The following is a 17467-nucleotide window of genomic DNA, read 5'->3' as shown; positions in this document are numbered from 1 at the left end:
GTCTGTCTGTCTGTCTGTCTGTCTGTCTGTCTGTCTGTCTGTCTGTCTGTCCGTCCGTCCGTCCGTCCGTCCGTCCGTCCGTCCGTCCGTCCATCCATCCATCCATCCATCCATCCATCCATCCATCCATCCATCTATCTATCTATCTATCTATCTATCTATCTATCTATCTATCTATCTATCTATCTATCTATCTATCTAGTGGGGAGTGCTTCGTCCGCTAGAGGTCAGTAGCGCTCCTTTTAGTTCGTTTAAATCATGTGAGGAAGAACTTAGCAGGTGTTTGACAGCTCTTCCGGTTTTTAGCATCAATTTGGACCACACAGAAGGCAAGAACGTCACCGAACCGACATTTCATCTTGAGTAATGCATGTCGTAATAAATAGTGTAGCAGCTCCGATCTCTGGCAACTCGTTTTAAAGAATGTGTGGTATTGTTTTGCTACCGTGTAGCGTTAGCACAGCTCAATGTCCATTTGGCCACAAGTCTGATGAAATGGTGACGCAAAAGACAGGGCTGTGAGCGCAGGTAACTCGTAGATGCGCATTGAATGTCCACCAACTTAAAAGCGTGCCATCAAGGTTCTGTTTCCTGTTTAAAAAGATTATCCGCATTCTGCTGAACGGTGCAAGCTAAAACTTTATTTAATGCAGGTTTATCTAAACTTTTAATGTGGGTATATATTAGAGGGGTTCCCCATAGTTGTATAGGTTGTTTTCAAACACATTTTTTTTTACCAGCAGGGATTTTCACACTTGAGGCTCAATCCTCTTTGAGTGTGACAAGGTTATCGAGTCCCAGATAATGTCAGGATAAGCTTTAGCTGAGCGCAGATAAACAGTGTAGCATAAAGCCAGTGTTTGCTAGTTTACGGTTGTGTTAGTATATAGTAATGCTACATGTGCTGCTGGGTGAATGCAGGTCAAAAAGTTATATTTTGCAAGGAGAGTTTTGGATCATGTCATCATTTTATTTGGAACACTACGGTTGAACTAACCATTCATTATTCTCTTTGCTATCCAGAATGGCACAGTTGAGTGCCATCGTCTCAATTATTGTGGCTCTTACTGGAGCAGCGCTTTTAGCTTCTATTCACAAGATCGATGAAGGTCACACTGGAGTATACTACAGGTGAGTGTGATGTGCATTTGGCAGTTAGCCTGCTTAGCTGTACAACAGCCATCAGCTTCAAATCTGTTTGCCAAAGACATTTTAAACATAATGAGCAAGGCCTTGGGAATTCATCTTAGTAGAAAGTAGTTTACTGACGTGCTGCCAAGTTTAGTCTACTAAAATCATCGACAATTAATTTGACTAGTCGACGAGTTGTTTATTATGCGTATATTTATTTACTGCTGTATTTCCTGTTAAAATACTTCGTCCCTTCTTTCGTTGGCTGTATGCCCCGACGCACATGCTCAGTAGTGGTACGGTCATCTGTGATGTAAACACAAGCAGTGCTAACCGGTTTTAGCAAAAGAGAAAGTCCGGGCGCATTTCAATAAAATACGATCCAAACCTCCCTTTCATGGAAGCGCGGTGGTGATAAATGAACATTAAAAAGAAGCACGTTGTGGCTGATGCTTGATTTTATTTCTAAAAAAGGGACAGCGGTGTCTGGATGCAAGTTGTAGTTAGCATACACAGGCTACCGTGTGCGTCTGATGGAAAGCTACACGCGATGTCCTGTTGTGGTACGCTAGTACCATCAACTATGAATTATGGAAGCTGGTTATGGATGGTCAACAAACTCAAGATTATTAAAAACAAAAACTTCGTTTTTGTATGCTGCGGTTGACATCGACCTGTAAGAGCACACAAGCAATATTCACCCACCACTCACTCAGGGTGGTGCGTTTGGAAACTCGGATATCTCAGTACTCGAAGTAAAACAGGACAGTTGCCAGAAGCCCTGAACACCAACACAACAAAAAGACAACAATAAAACTCAGAAGCGGCAGTTAAAAGAAATGTATGCGTTAGAACTGGGCAATGTCGTTATCATTGTGATATCTGAACATTCGAATATTAATATTGAAAATGATTTTGAATGAAAGTGATTCAGTTCAGTCGCTTGCATTTATAGCTCATGCCTCCTTTCAAGTTCAGCGTTGATCACAGGGCCATTCCATTCGACCTTGATTATATCTACACCTTTTTAAATTTGCTTCACAGTTGTTCAGCCTTTAGGGCACTGGATTTTAGTGGTTCCGGTGTCCTTATTCATTACAATTGAGAAAGAGGTCTTTGTTTTATAATCCCTCACTAGGGTTCCTTAATTTTTTTGCAAAACAGGGGAGGAGCTCTCTTGACCACCACAAGTGGACCTGGTTTCCATCTTATGCTTCCATTCATCACCTCCTACAAGTCTGTGCAGGTAATTCAAGTGATTGCGTGTTTCAAAAATAATATATTTGTATTGTACCAGGTAAAAAAAATCAACTGGTCCGGTAGCTTATACTGTAAGGGGCGACTTGACATTAACATTCAGGCTCTGACTTGGAATGACATGTTCACGGAAGGATGCATTTTCGCTGTGAATTTGAACTCCACTGTTTTTGGTCTTGGGTTTTTGTTGAGTGTTTCTCCCAAAAATGTGACTTACTTTGCATGCATTACAGTTAAACAACCTTCCTGAGTCTACTTTAACTAGTTAACAGGCTCATTATTACCAAAGGACTTACCTGACTGGGATGACATTGTGACGCTGAGGTTCTGGCTAATAGCCAGATAATACTGAAATTAGTGTGACGGATGAGGAACTTCCTTACTTCTACATCCCATACCCTTCCTGATTTTTTTTTTTTTAACATCATTCAGCCACACTATCGTTCAGCGTGTGCAAGTACATGCGTGATCGCACTTTGTTGGTTCAATGTCGTTGGTTTGGCAGATGAGCACTGTTCTTGTGTGCTCAAAACATGCTTTTTTTGTTTGTTTGTTTTTTTTACTTAATGCCATAATTAGCTTTTTACATCCCACAGAATACCTTGCAGAATGGAGTTGAAGTATTCTTCCTGATTTCCTGATCTTAAAAGTATTTTGTATTGATATTAATATTGATTTATCTCCCTGTTTGTTTGTTTGGTTTTTAATAATCCTAAAACAAAACGGATGGACGGACGGGCAGGCGGGCTGGGTTGGTGGGATGGACGGACGGATGCATGGACGGACGGACGGACATTTCAAATAATTGAAGCAATGTCATGACTAAAATTGTAAATGTAAATCATCCCATTTTTGTGTCACATGAAACTGAGGTCTGATAATCGCGTTGGTTGATTTGTCCTGATAAGGCTTTGTTCTTGTCCTGTAGACGACACTGCAGACAGATGAGGTGAAAAATGTTCCCTGTGGCACTAGGTAGGCTTTCTGTTTTGATTGTTTTAAGTGGCATCTTGATGTGTTTCACTAATGTTGTACGCCACAATATATTCATGATACTTTATGAATATAAGTAAAGAAAATGCACTGCTGTCGTTTTCAGAAGAATGTTTCACTCAATAAAAGTAATAAAAACTCTTTCAGTGGTGGAGTGATGATCTACTTTGATCGAATAGAGGTTGTGAACTACCTTATTCCCTCAGCAGGTAAGCAATAAAACAACTATTTAATCCTTCAGGAAGTCAGCATGTTCTGTGTTTGATGTCATGTTTGTCTCTCCCTTTTTAGTGTTTGACATAGTGAAGAATTTCACTGCAGATTACGACAAAGCCTTAATATTCAACAAGGTTCACCACGAACTCAACCAGTTCTGCAGCGTTCACTCTCTGCAGGAGGTCTACATCGGTCTGTTTGGTAGGTACATTTGACAGACTCACCTTATGCTCAAGTAGAATAAGTCAGTAGAACAAGCAGCATAACTTCGCCAAAACTTGCCTTATCGAAAACAATAAATCAATACACATCGACAGACACTCTGATATCAACCTGAAAAAAAGCTCCAATGGGCGAACAATTGCACACTTTTGTCCCGCTTTGGTCTACATTTTTGTTATTGTGTGGTTATAGTTTGTCTGTGAAGTCGTGTTCTCATCTGCACACCCACAATCTCCTCTTCAGACCAAATCGACGAAAACCTGAAACTAACATTGCAAGAAGATCTAACAAGCATGGCACCTGGTCTCATCATACAGGTACAGTGAAAATGGTCACCATAAAATCATGATGACCCAAATGGACGTCGTTTAACTTTTTGGTTGTATTAATTAATTAATTAATTTATATATTATAACAATCTGCCACTGATCTTGCCTTACTGGGGCTTTTCAATTTCAGTTATGGATTTTTCAAGGTTTTCAGTTTTCCTTAATCCGATACTTGTAATTTTGGTGGAAGGGAAATTGTAACTGTCTCCCCGCTATTATGTTTATTTTGTTTGCAGGACCCTTATTATTTTGAATGAGACCATTATATAACACGTTGTGCAATGCTAGAAAAACGGATCTGGCACAACACATTGTGATGATAACATTTTGTGCCTGTCTACTTCATCATTGGCTCTTGTTGTGACACGACAACCTGATCCACTCACAAAACTGCGTGTGAATATGATGTTATCATTTTCTTTGAACGGTCACGTTGAATTCATCCATCACTGAACATTGCAGTAATGACGTGAAACCTGTGTGGGATTATTAACACAAGTATTACAACATTAGGGATGGGCAATTTATTGAAATTTGATCCTATTGAATTTGGCTTCTCACGATCCTAAAAAAAATCATTAAAGGAAAAGAAATATTGTATGTTTGCTAGTTTACGACATGGAAAACACCCTGAATGTACTATCTTACTTGTACAGCAAGTGAGTATGTTATTCTGCCCTCCCTCACTTTATTAACGACATCCTAGTGTGAGATTATCATAAAACTAAAAACACAACCCGAAGGATTACACACAATGTTAATTTGAATACAAAACATGCTTCGTTTTATGTACATTGCCAGTGCAAATGCTGAAGTGAATGTAATATCCCATTCACATGCTAAAACTTTGGGAGTAATATTCCTTCAAAAAAGAAAATGGGTTCAACATACAGACAGGTAATATAAAAATACTCAAAGGCACATATTTTTCTTAATCTGTGACGATTGTGTTTACTCATTGTAAATGTGTACTCCATGCACGCACAGCAGCACACGCACAAAGCAGAGGCAGCCGGTATTTCTTTTGTTCATTATTTTTTATTGCTTTTATTCCCCCTTTCTTTATTGGTTTTTAACCAAACAAATGTCAAAGCAGAAAATGTTAGCAAATTGGTTTCAGCACAATTATGTTTATTCCCCTTAAATCCCCATCCCTGAACTCAGGCCCAGACATTGCAGCAAATCAGCTGCTGCACAGAAACAATAACAACCACTCATCCAGGAGTACTCATTCACAGAAGATATGGGAAAAGAAAATTCAGTACAACCTACTTCACCTCTGCCTCAGTACTATCGAGTGATAGTGGCAAAAAAGCCTGCCAAGGATCCATAAAGTTATTAATAGAGCCTTTTCGCAAAAATCAAAGTTTTTCCAACCTGAAATACTTACTTCATCCACAAATCATGGGATGGCAGGCTAGGAAAGTAAATACCTTGATAAAATTTGCCTTCAAGCCAACAAAGTAGTAATGGCCAAGGCCTGTTTAAAGGGGAAAAGTTAAGTTTGTGACAGAAGAGACTTTTTTTTTTTTTTTTTTTTTTAAAGTCCACTTTCCAGACTCTGCTGGGTAGGACTGGATTCTCAATATGGCTTTCGTCCACTGGAGGTGGTCCATGGCCAGTGGGTGAAATGCCATACTGAGAATATTTTTGGAGCCAAGGTTTTTACAGTCGGATGCCCTTCCTGACACCAACCCAAGGGGAAGAAGAAGAGACTTTGTTGCTATTATTTCAGTATGACCTTGTTTTATTTGGTTACCAATTGATTTTCTGGTTGTCTCTTCAAATTCAATTTAAAGTTGCGTTCAAGGAATTTTTACTGTCGTAACAACACGCATTGTATCTGCATTTTTTTTCTTGACTGGTACAACTTCTAATCTTACATCAGTGTTTACGTCTGATCCGCGTTTTATTTAAAAAAAAAAAAAAACACAAAGATAGAAAAAGTTACAAATCAAATATTCAATTAGAAGGCTCTTAGGCGACATGAGTGAGCCAAGAGTCATCAGCCTGTCTTTGCTTACACGCACACACACACTCAAAATAAGTTTTCGGATTTCAAGCTTTTGATCCCTGGATAGTTTAGAACCCATCGGCTGTATACATATTGTGTTTTACAACAGGACCTGAGAGTACTTATATTTCCACTTGTGCCACTGGATTAAATACAACTCTTTCAAGGACTAGTACTCCATCCTAAAAGTTGTAAGAGTGTTGAGGTTACAGCCGGGCTGTTTTATGGCCCTTTCCTAATGGACTGGGGCACTTGCTATAATAAAACAAAAACATACCAAAAAATTAATATTCATACGATTGACCTGAATGTTTTGGTATGTTAGGAATAATATTCAGGTGGGACTAAGGTGGCTAGTGCAAATCTTTTAATGTGATGTATAGTTACTAGACCACAATCCTTTGTGAAAATGTTTGACCATCATTTGAACCCTTCACGAGTTTCATGTCAGCTCAGTATACACAGTGTATATGGTGTCACTAAAAGACCAGAAGGCATTTATTGTTAGCTTTCACAACCTCTGCAAAGACCCTCACAGTCCCCATAGGGTCAGTCATCAGCTGCGTTCTTTTTGAAGGAAAGGGGGAGTTCAATAAAGAATCGCCCTAAAGTCCTTAGATAAACACACATTTCATTCCCGAGTGTTACACTTCCCCTTGTGTTTTATTACTGATGTTTCCTATAAATAATCAAAACCAGTTGAAATAACAATTGCTGATCTTTCTGGGAAGGCAGTAATCTTCTCACATTGAGGAAGTTGAGCTTTTACATCTGAGCTCTTCCACATCTGCCTCGGTTTATTCTTCTTGTGGTAAACACTTCTTGCGCAACATTTTGCTTAAAGAACTAACAAGTCTTTTCTGTCTTGTTGTGTATCTGTCCTCCACAGGCCGTGCGGGTCACAAAGCCCAACATCCCTGAGAGCATTCGCAGAAACTACGAGCTCATGTACGTTTTCTTTTCTTCTTTGTGTTAACATGGAATGTTCCCTGAGTCCCCGCGCTTCGTACATGTTCTTTTAAGTCACACTGCCAAGTCTTGTACTCTAACCTAACAGTAACACTTTGTTCATGTCAATTTTTGAGCATCTTAGTTTGCCTTCAGGAATGACCAACAAGTGTTCTGTTGGAGCAACTGTAAAACAACAAACAAACAAAAGTTTGGTTGTACTTTATTCTGCTATTTAACTATGTACTGTACTGTACTCACATTATTGTTAATCAATATTTATACGCAAATCCACCAAAATCCTCATCTTCTATATCCAAATTAAACAGTTGGGCAAGTTCGCCATTAAACATGACAAGTTCCCTCTCGTCAAACGTTGCTTTTCAGCAATGATCCCGGCTTTCGAGAAATCTTGACTTGTGCCTCGTAAGCATGTCTCTTTGTCAATGCCATTTTAGAGGACCTTCATGCCGTTTGCTTTGCACGAAACGATAGACTTTATTTATCAATTGCGGCGGAGGTACCTACTTTACGTATTACATATGGTTCTCTGATTGGTACGTATTTTACGTACAACATAATGTCCTCTGAATGGTTCATCACGTCTACATATTAGGTCTACATATAACATCCCTGCATGTGGCGGCAGCTTTCACAGATTTTGGAATTCGGTTCACACAAAATTTGGTTTAGGAGGAAATGAAAGACTTTTAAGTGTGCCTTGTGGTGTGGCAAATACGGTAATTTATTCCGTGACTACCGTAATTGCCGAACTATAAACCGCACCGGATTATAAGCCTCACCAGCTAAAATTCAGGGATATTTCAGTTGTTTTCTTACATAAGCCTCACCGGACTATAAGCCGGACGTGCACACGAGTTTTTTACAAAGAAAGACAGTACATAGAAAGCCTTTTTAACGTTTTAATAACATACCTTAACATTTCTTTCCAAACACTGCCTGTGACGCGGCAGTAATACCGCAGCAACATGGAAGTAACACAGCAAAGTCACTGAGACGCGGCGGTAACACAGCAGCAATACAGCAGCAACACGGTCGCACAGCACTAACAGGGCTGGTTAAAAAAAACATACCAGTAAAAGTAAAAATAGAGCCGTCTTCATCTTCCTCCTGTGCACTGAAACCATCGAAGTCTTCCTCCTTAGTGTCCGATTGGAATAGCGTTAGATAACCTTCGCCTCACACTTTCGCCTCGTCTCTCTTTCGTCGTCGGTTTTATGCATTTCTTCGAGTGTGAAGAGGGTCTGTTCATGCTAATCTTATTCATGCACGAAGCGCTAAATTACATTAAACTAGCGAGCGACACGTATAGCTTAAAAGCGGCATCATATGCATTTCTTTTGTCCCCCATAATGACGGTTTGTGTATAAAAGCTTCCTGTCTTTGTGTGAATGCGGGTGTGTGCGTGATGCGCGAGACGATCAAAACACAAACTGGCACGTCTTCTTCGGCGCATTATCTCTTCTTCGTCTGTCTCGCTCTTGCTTCCTGCTAGAGCGCCCTCTGGAGACCGGAGGCCGTAAAAATCCATAAGTACGCTCCAGAGTAGACACAAGATAATGTTAGCAACATCGACTGCCTTTGGATTAAAAGCGGCATCATATCCATTTCTTTTGTCCCCCATGATGACGGTTTGTGTATAAAGGCTTCCTTTCAGTAATGTCCGTCTTGATCGCGTTCTGCGTGATGCGTGAAATGTAAACACAAACTAGCACGTCTTCTTCGGCGCATTATCTCTTCTTCGCCTGTCTCGCTCTTGCTTCCTGCTAGAGCGCCCCCTGGAGGCCGGAAGCCGTAAAAATCCATAAGTACGCCGCGCCGCCGTTTAAGGTTCAAAGTAACCTTCTGAATAAAATGCATTAAAAGTTCACATTCATTACAACTTGTTTTTGGTGAGCAAAATGTCAGAAGAATTGAATTTAAATGCTGATTGATTGGGTTTTAATACAATGCAGATGGTCCAAACAGCGCCACTGCTTTGTGTAATCTCTGAGTGACATGGCAGAGTAAGAGAAAGGGTTTAGAGCACAGGTGTCAAACTCAAGGCCCGGGGGGCAGATACGGCCCGCCACATCATTTTATGTGGCCCGCGAAGACAAATTGTGCATCAAATTCGTGTGTCATTACTAGAATTGCAAATTGTCTTCACTTTTAAAATCTTTTTTTTAAATATTTGACCAGTTTTTACTCGTCTGATTTGAAAACGATTTATTTGTCAGTTTGTTTTGTAGCTTTTACTGTATATAATAGTGTTAAGAGTAAAAGTGATCAAGTCATCACAAAAATCAGGAAAAAAATCTTATATAACCCGCACCTGACTATAAACCGCAGGGTCCAAAATTTTTGAAAAAAGTCGCGGCTTATAGTCCGGAAGTTACGGTATATTTTTTTCAGATTGACAATGACTTTCTTCCCTGTGTTTCATCATGTATGTAATGCTTTTGAAATCTGTTTGCAAAATTAAGTCGTAGTGGGTTTCAACAGATACTCGACAGTGCTTGCATCAACTTGCAGGTGAGCTTTTATCATAGCTCGCAAATCAGATCTTACCTCCCACATCAATGTTGGATTTTTCCATCAGCTCGGCACCCAGAGCCGAGCAGAAACATGATATCATTTGACAGAAGGAAATTGTCTAAGCCCTATAATTATGTCTTGGCTTTTTCACCTGCATGGCAAAAGCTGGCAAGTGCATTGGAAAATTAGCAGGTCAAAACTTGTAATCATTTCCAACTGGTTTCTTATCAGATAACGGCTAGAGCATGACATGCTTCATTCCCATCAACCTTCTGATGCTAGCAATGTTTTCGATTCAATGCAATCTAATATGTCTCAATAGAATTGTGGAACATAAATATTTTAAATATCAAGGACATGATAACAATTCCACCAACATTAAATTCCAAATTAAATGATGCGGCGACAGTAACTGGTCAAATGAATTAGTTTATTTTAGCAAAAGAAAGTGACGTGATAAAAACACTTAATTGTTACACAAACATTGACATCAGCAAGGATACGGTGATTTTTTTTTTAGCACAGTTTTTTAACCCTTTTACTAGAGAACCTAATTTTACAAACAGAATGAATACAACAAAAGTAACTATAAAGAATACACTGTTATCAATTCAACATTATAAAGCAACAAACAAACACGTGAACATCTTTGAAACAGTGTATGGGAGCTTAATGTTAGCAAAGTGCCCCTTTCTCAACGACAGTGTTACAAAGTATACATTTTTTAAATGCATATTTAAAATATGCTCAGTGGCCTAGTGGTAGAGTGTCCGCCCTGAGACTGGAAGGTTGTGGGTTCAAAGCCTGGCCGGGTCATACCAAAGACTATAAAAATGGGACCCATTGCCTCCCTGCTTGGCACTCAGCATTAAGGGTTGGAATTGGGGGGTTAGATCACCAAATGATTCCCGAGCGCAGCACCGCTGCTGCTCACTGCTCTCCCCCAGGGGATGGATCAAAATCACATGGGGATGGGTTAAATGCAGAGACAAATTTCGCCACACCCAGATGTGTGTGTGACAATCATTTGGACTTTAACCTTAACTTTTAAATAGCCGTTTATGGTATAATGAGGATGACGCGGTCTGGATAATCAGTCAATGGATACCAACTTGAACAAAGTGGCGTTTGGAAACTCAAGTCAGATGTTATTTTTGTGTGTGTGTGGGTGGGGGGAGGTGTCGGTGTGGGAATTCTACCTGACATTATGCCTCAATATTGAAACTTTATAGTGTAATTCATTTCCTTGTTCACAGCGCATTATGCAGCAAAGTGTTTGAAATGTTGCTGTCACTCTGCAATCCAGATGTCAACGCGGGCTCACTTTTATACGAATACCAAGTTTAAAAGTTTGTTAATCAAGCACCATACCCAAGCAAATAAAATATCTAAAAAACAACTCTTTCCTTGAAGGTAGTGAACTTTTAACCCTGATACGGCCCACCACATCATTTTATGTGGCCCTCGAAGACAAACTTTTCATCAACTTTGTGTCATTACTAAAATTACAAACTATCTTCACTTAAAAAAAATAAAATAAACATTGCTTGCCATTTTTATTACGATTTGTCTTTTTAAAGTATTTGAACAGTTTTTACTAGTCTGATTTCAAAACTAGTTGTTTGTTTTGTAGCCTATCCTATATATAGAAGACATTGACAATCATAATGGCCCTCCGAGGGAAACTATGACTATGATGTCGCCCGCGCCAAAATGTGTTTGACACCACTTCCTCAGACCAAATAGTGTTTGTCCAGAATTTTAAGAGTTAGCTTTAAACCACGACTTCATATGTCATTTGTGTTGTAGTCATGAGTAAACAAATGCACACTCTTCATTATGTTGTATGTTTTCTGGACTCAATTGGTCAAGAATTATCATTGCCCAATTAGGTTTCAAACTGGGACAGCGGTTATATGCCTACTTAAAATGCGCTGTGTTCCATGGCATCTTGCCTCATTGTTGAAACCAGCAATCACTGTACCGTATTTTCTGGACTATAAGGCGCACCGGACTATAAGGCACACCTTCAATGAATAGCCCATTTTAAAACGTTGGCCTTATATAAGGCCCACCGGACTATAGGGCGCACCATTAATGCATCATGTCAGATTTTTAATCCAAATCAAATCATTCTCCATTTTATCTTTTTTATTTCAACTTTATTACTTATTGCAACAAATTACTTTATAATCACAAAATAATGATCCGTAGTCTTTTTGATTCGTGATTCATAGTCTTCAGCGGGCCACTTATGAGTGATTTCATAACACAATGTTTCAGGCCAGTTTAAATATAAGAATTTGGTCCATATATAAGGCGCACTGGACTATAAGGCACACTGTCGGCTTTTGAGAAAATTTTAGGTTTTTAGGTGCGCCTTATAGTCCGGAAAATACGGTAAGTCAATAGTCGCCATATTAGTCGTTGACATCTACTACTGGCAAGACGTTATTGACATTTGGCCTTCAAATTAACTTCTAAACTTTTGAATGTGTTTGTCCAGCTGCTCTATATTTTGGTACTTTTTGCATAAATTGCTGTTCTCTAACAAGTCACAGCAGCCCTTTATATTTCCAAATCGACCAAGGCATTTTAGAATTTGTGTTTAAATAACGCCCTTCATGATACTGTTCACATTTTGACATTACAAGGGAAATGGCCACCGAGCTTCAAGTGTCATCAGTAGATTTGAACGGAGACTGGAGAGTCACAGAAAAGTACAAACGGGCCTTCTTGGTAATGTTTCTGGCTCAAACACTTTGAAATGTTATGCTCTGACCTATTGAAGCTCAATATTCATCATGCGGATTTGAAATGTTCGTAATTAATGTGTGTGATGCGGGTGCCTGACAGTCTTAACAGGCACAAAGTATCAATGGCACTTGTATTGGAGGCATTTGTCGCCTCTGGTATTCAAGGTTGTACGTTTCCCATAGGGAGAGCGAGAAGACAAAGCTGCTGATCTCCCAGCAGACGCAGAAGGTGGTGGAGAAAGAGGCAGAAACAGAAAGGATCAAAGCTGTGATTGGTAACAGACAGTTATTTTAAACACAAATAATGTGACGACCAGAGGAGTCGAGGAAACAAGACTGAATTTTGATGGTTTGTCTTTCAGAGGCCGAGAAACTGGCCCAAGTGGCCGAAATCAAGTTTGGACAAAGAGTCATGGAGAAGGAAACTGACAAAAAGATCTCAGAAATTGAAGGTTTGTGTCCTTGGTCTTAGAGTCTGATGATAAATTATTTGTAGTAGAATCTATTTTTTTTGTACAGCAGAAGGTATTTGGCAAGTTGCAGCAGGATGTGCACAGCCACGCTCGAATAATGACGAATGTGCTGACTAGTTTATGTGGGTGAGCCATTGCTACAGTACATGCAGTGTTAATCGTACAAGTCGGGCCTTTCAACAGCTCAACATTCTTTCTCTGCCGTGTTGTCAAGTCATGTGATCGTGAAACAGATCTCCGCCTGAACAAAGAAAGAAAAATGCTTCTGATGAGGAGAAAGATTATCAGTCACTAAAGCCTTTTTTCTCGATGCCACTGTTGTGGTTTTAGGCTCCCTTTCGACATACTTTTGCTGTGGTTTACAGATGAGGCCTTCCTGGCACGGCAGAAGGCCAGAGCAGATGCCGAATTCTACACTGCACTGAAAGCAGCAGAGGCCAACAAGGTGAGAGAGAAAGAAAAGCTGCATGATAACGTAACTTCAGGTCAGCAGGTCTCCTTGTGAAATGAGGGAATTTCCATAGAGTTAGATCTTAAATAAGCATGCCAACACCTGCTCTGGTTGTTGCTAGAATAAGACAAAATATTATTCAAATAGAAGAGAGGAATAAACCTTTACTCACTTATACTCACAGTGTGATGCCTGTTGCTTTTCATTGATGTTCAATTCAGTGTTACTGAAGACACCAGAGTACATGTGTTATAGTACAAATCTATGTGAACCACGCCAAGGGCCAAGACAAACTCCACGTTCACAGATTGACATTGTGTTTTTTCTCTTCCAGTTGAAGTTAACACCTGAATACTTACAGCTGATGAAGTACAAGGCCATTGCCGCCAATAGCAAAATCTACTTTGGGAAAGACATACCCCAGATGTTCATGGACTCTGCTGGCAGTGCACTCAAGTCCTCTGCAGCCATGGATCTTGTGGCAGAGCAGATCTTGGACGTGGATTAGCAGGGAATGTGCCTCTTATTGGGAGCGAGAGGACGACCCAGGGTGGTGGACTAGATGCTGGAGGGCAATGACTCAAACTGTTTCACCCTCCAGCCCAGACACTCTGCTGACCAGGCTCCTTATTTTCTCAAGTATCTCAGAATCACTGCTTTAAAAACATGTCGCTGTTTGACTAGGTATGTAAAACCTCAGACTAGTACACTTTCAGAGTTGGAAAGTCTAGAGTTTATTTTGCAAGCAAGGAACACGGGCAACAAGCAAATAACAGCTGAAATATCTTCCACCATCGCAACAAACGTTATTCATTCTTGGCCATTTCTCAATTACGTTGACAAATTAGGTGATGGGTCATGGAATAATTGCAATCCAGTCATTATTTTCGGGCATCCGAGTCCGCCCAAGACAGCCAATCGACGCTGATAATGTTGTTACCGATATTACGCACAAATGCTTGATACTCACTCAAATAGTTTTAAAAAAGACATTGGCCCATATTGTTTTTACTGTACCAGTCACCGCGCTAGTGTCGATTTACTTTTCAACACATGACTTTCATGCTGCATCCTCACTACCGATACAGAACGGACTAATGTGCCCACAACTGCTAAAAATATTGGAAATCCAAACTTTCAAGTGCCCCCCATCTTTTTTTTTTTTTTAATAATGCTAGCACCATGTTAAATGATCAAATCTTTGCACCACTTTCAGTACTGAAAAATTATACTGCTTTCACGTGTCAAGCAGATGCCCTCAATCACATTTAGACGCTCGTAGGATATACTGATCATCTCTCATCTGTCATGAAGTGGATGAGAAGCAATGCATGGCATCTTTGAATCCCTAAGACCTCCGTTTATTTGCTTTGTAGGAATAATCTTGAACTTTACATGAACTGGCTTCACAGAACAAGCATGGACCAGGCATTGGGACACATTTAGTTTGTTTGACCAAAGCGATACAGGCCACTCGGGATTCTTGCTGGAGCCCATATTGTTGATGCATTATTGAATGCAGACATGATTGTTCTTGCACTGGCAGACTGAAGTCGTTTATGTTCCAGTCCAAACAAAACATTTAGATGAAAAAGCGAGACTTTGAATTGTAAGGCTTAAACTTGGAATGGACTATGTGAGCACATGTTTTATTGTGAGTAGTTTTACGTATACATTGTAAATTTTTATTTGGGTGAAAGTCCAACATGAGTGCATGTGTGTCGCAGTTCAACAAATATTTAAATGTTTGGAATTATTTCTGTTTCTCCTTCTGTCCAAAAAAGAAAAACTTAATACAGTTTTGTTCAGAAGTATTTGGAAAATGAGTTTTCTAGATTTCTTCTTAATACTCCACCACAATCGACCATGATAGAATTTAAGAGTCGACTTTCATCTTTAAGAAATTTCTTTAAATTGTTGAAGTCTGACATTTAACATTTTGGAATTATTCATCATTTTATTAAGATTAACACTGTTTTCACTGACTCAATTTTGTACCATATACTCACCAAATGTTGTCTTGCCTAAAGTATTTGAGCAAAATGACAAATAAATAGGAATCTTTTTTTATTATTATTAAAATCTACATTTGCATCCTGACTACTTGGAGGACATCACAAACCTGAGAAACTCAGGCGCTCATCACTCAGGTGATGCTTTACCAGTCCTTCACTACAGCGACCTTCACTTTTATCCATTTATTTATTTATTTGTAATTATTTCGGGATGCACTTCTGCCTTCACGTCCATGTTATATAAGTGAAAATCATGGTGTACTGGGATGAGATCAGTCAGAATTATATTTGGTCATTGTAGATTATTGCACGTCAATATTTTTTTCCCAATATGCTTTGAGTAAATTTATTCATGCATTGTGAGGTTTGGCTGACTGCGTTTTCTTGGTTACGTGTCCCCCAAAAATCTGATGGCAGAAAATTAGAGGCTTTTGGGATGTTTTCTTGCAAAGTCGAATTGGCTTCCCTCTTGTTGTACAAGTGATGTATTACTATTTACATTCATTTGAATATAATGTAATTTTTTTATGCTTTGCTTTCCTTTTCCAAACTATTCCAGACTTCTATTAAAGTTGTGTACTGTATTCTCGTTGGTAGAAAATATTAACCAATGATCTACCTCGATGATCTACCTCTGTACCCTAGATGCTGACAAGAACTCTAATTTTTAATTATGATTAGTAATCTAACACCAACATGTTCATTGAGATACATTTGAAGTTTTAGCTTGTTCCTCATATGTATGCTGTTCTTACAGATGGCCCCATTCTCAGATGTCACCTGCAGACTTACCTGTTCTATTTGAATGGGCGGCACTTGGCCAATTAACTTCTTGCGAATGACTTGTCCAAATATTATTAAGCCCCAAAAAAAGAATGTACTCTGCATAAAATGGCCATAATTAATTGTGTGACTGCTGTCATTACAATTCTCAAGCTAGTCTCACCATTCCAATTTCAACATTATCCAGAAATTTACATCCCAAAAAAATCAGTTTTCCTGCTGTTAACACTTTTTTTTTCCATCCAAAATTGTTCCCGTTCATTCCCAATGATGCATTCAACATAACAAATTACCAATATTCCCATTTGTAATTCAAAATATTCAGCTCTTTCAATTAACCTTGGGAAAGATTTTTATGATCATGTTTAGGCACTGCTTTAGAATGGTTCAAGTTGTATCTTTCTGGGGAAAAAAAATCTGTGAGTATCAGCCCTTTTTCATCATCTTTCAGTATCTTTTCATATCTTTAAATTTATTCTACATTTTCTACCATCATAATTCAAATTTCCACCAACATCATTCCACATAATCACGTAAAAGTAGACTTGAAAACTTGTTAATGCTTACTGAAATTTACACTCCACTCATGTTTATTGTTTTGTTTTTTGTCCTAACGTAATTGTAGTTGGTTTTTTTCCTCAAACTCAAAATTCTAAAATGTCATTGTCCAAACACTCCTGGACCTTACTGTAACTTATGGGTCAAGTTATAAACTCACCTTTGTTATGACACATGATAAAAGGTACTCCTATATCCAAAAACTGGAAATAATTTGATTTGTTGAGCATATCTGATGTTATAGTAAGCACACACAAGCAATTAAGAACAACTGTAACGTACTCTATTACAACTGCCATTTAATATCTGTTGTCCTAATTCATTGTACTATATGTTATTGCTTCTTCTCTCTGGTGGTGATCCAAATGGTCTAAATGTGGTATGCAGTTTGGATTTAAAATTGCATACCAAGATTAAAATTGACAATGTTATGAAAGGCTGTATTTTGTACAATGATTTCAGTTGAAAAAAAAAAAGACTACGACAATAAAACACTGGATTTATTTAAGTGGTCGAAGTCAAACTTCTGTATTGTCCCAAGTGAATTACATCAACTATTATCCTGGCAAGGTCTACTCTGTGTACAGTTGTGTGATGGACCACCTTAAAATGATTGTGTGCCAAATGGCTAGGATATCTAAATTATTATATGCGTATATTATTGCTATTTACAAATAGTGATATTAAATCCAAAGAAAAGTTTTTTCTTCTTTGCTGCAACGTTGCCAACTCATGGGGTGAGGACACATGGCCTTGAGCACAAGAAATGACTACTACATAGAG

The 17467-nt window shown here is 38.9% G+C and overlaps 1 protein-coding gene across 3 annotated transcripts; it reads left to right on the top strand.

Annotated features, from left to right (window-relative positions):
• The first annotated feature begins 232 nt into the window (after positions 1–232).
• erlin2 (ER lipid raft associated 2) lies at positions 233–17192 on the top strand. 3 transcript variants are annotated; one of them, XM_049762925.2, is made up of 12 exons: positions 233–329; positions 1024–1131; positions 2296–2377; positions 3317–3363; positions 3529–3590; positions 3673–3798; positions 4063–4136; positions 7052–7110; positions 12588–12679; positions 12767–12856; positions 13243–13322; positions 13663–17192. In XM_049762925.2, the coding sequence occupies exons 2-12, from the start codon at positions 1025–1027 to the stop codon at positions 13834–13836; spliced, it is 993 nt and encodes a 330-aa protein (XP_049618882.1). In that variant the 5' UTR covers positions 233–329; position 1024; the 3' UTR covers positions 13837–17192. The 3 variants fall into 3 exon arrangements, with proteins under 3 accessions (XP_049618882.1, XP_049618884.1, XP_049618883.1); XM_049762927.2 differs by having other exon boundaries at positions 13208–13322; positions 13663–13810; XM_049762926.1 differs by lacking the exon at positions 233–329 and adding an exon at positions 336–528.
• Positions 17193–17467: the final 275 nt, after the last annotated feature.

This window comes from Syngnathus scovelli, chromosome 3 (assembly GCF_024217435.2).
Source record: "Syngnathus scovelli strain Florida chromosome 3, RoL_Ssco_1.2, whole genome shotgun sequence".
NCBI classification, from domain to species: Eukaryota; Metazoa; Chordata; class Actinopteri; order Syngnathiformes; family Syngnathidae; genus Syngnathus; species Syngnathus scovelli.
Note: the sequence above shows the minus strand (reverse complement) of the source record. Positions and strands in the feature narration are given on the sequence as shown.

Excerpts from the sequence above, each read along its gene's own strand:
- erlin2 (XM_049762925.2), top strand. The coding sequence starts at position 1,025 with ATGGCACAGTTGAGTGCCATCGTCTCAATTATTGTGGCTCTTACTGGA. Across the intron at positions 3,591-3,672 it reads CTACCTTATTCCCTCAGCAG|TGTTTGACATAGTGAAGAAT; the intron begins GTAAGCAATAAA and ends CTCCCTTTTTAG. Across the intron at positions 3,799-4,062 it reads GGTCTACATCGGTCTGTTTG|ACCAAATCGACGAAAACCTG; the intron begins GTAGGTACATTT and ends TCTCCTCTTCAG.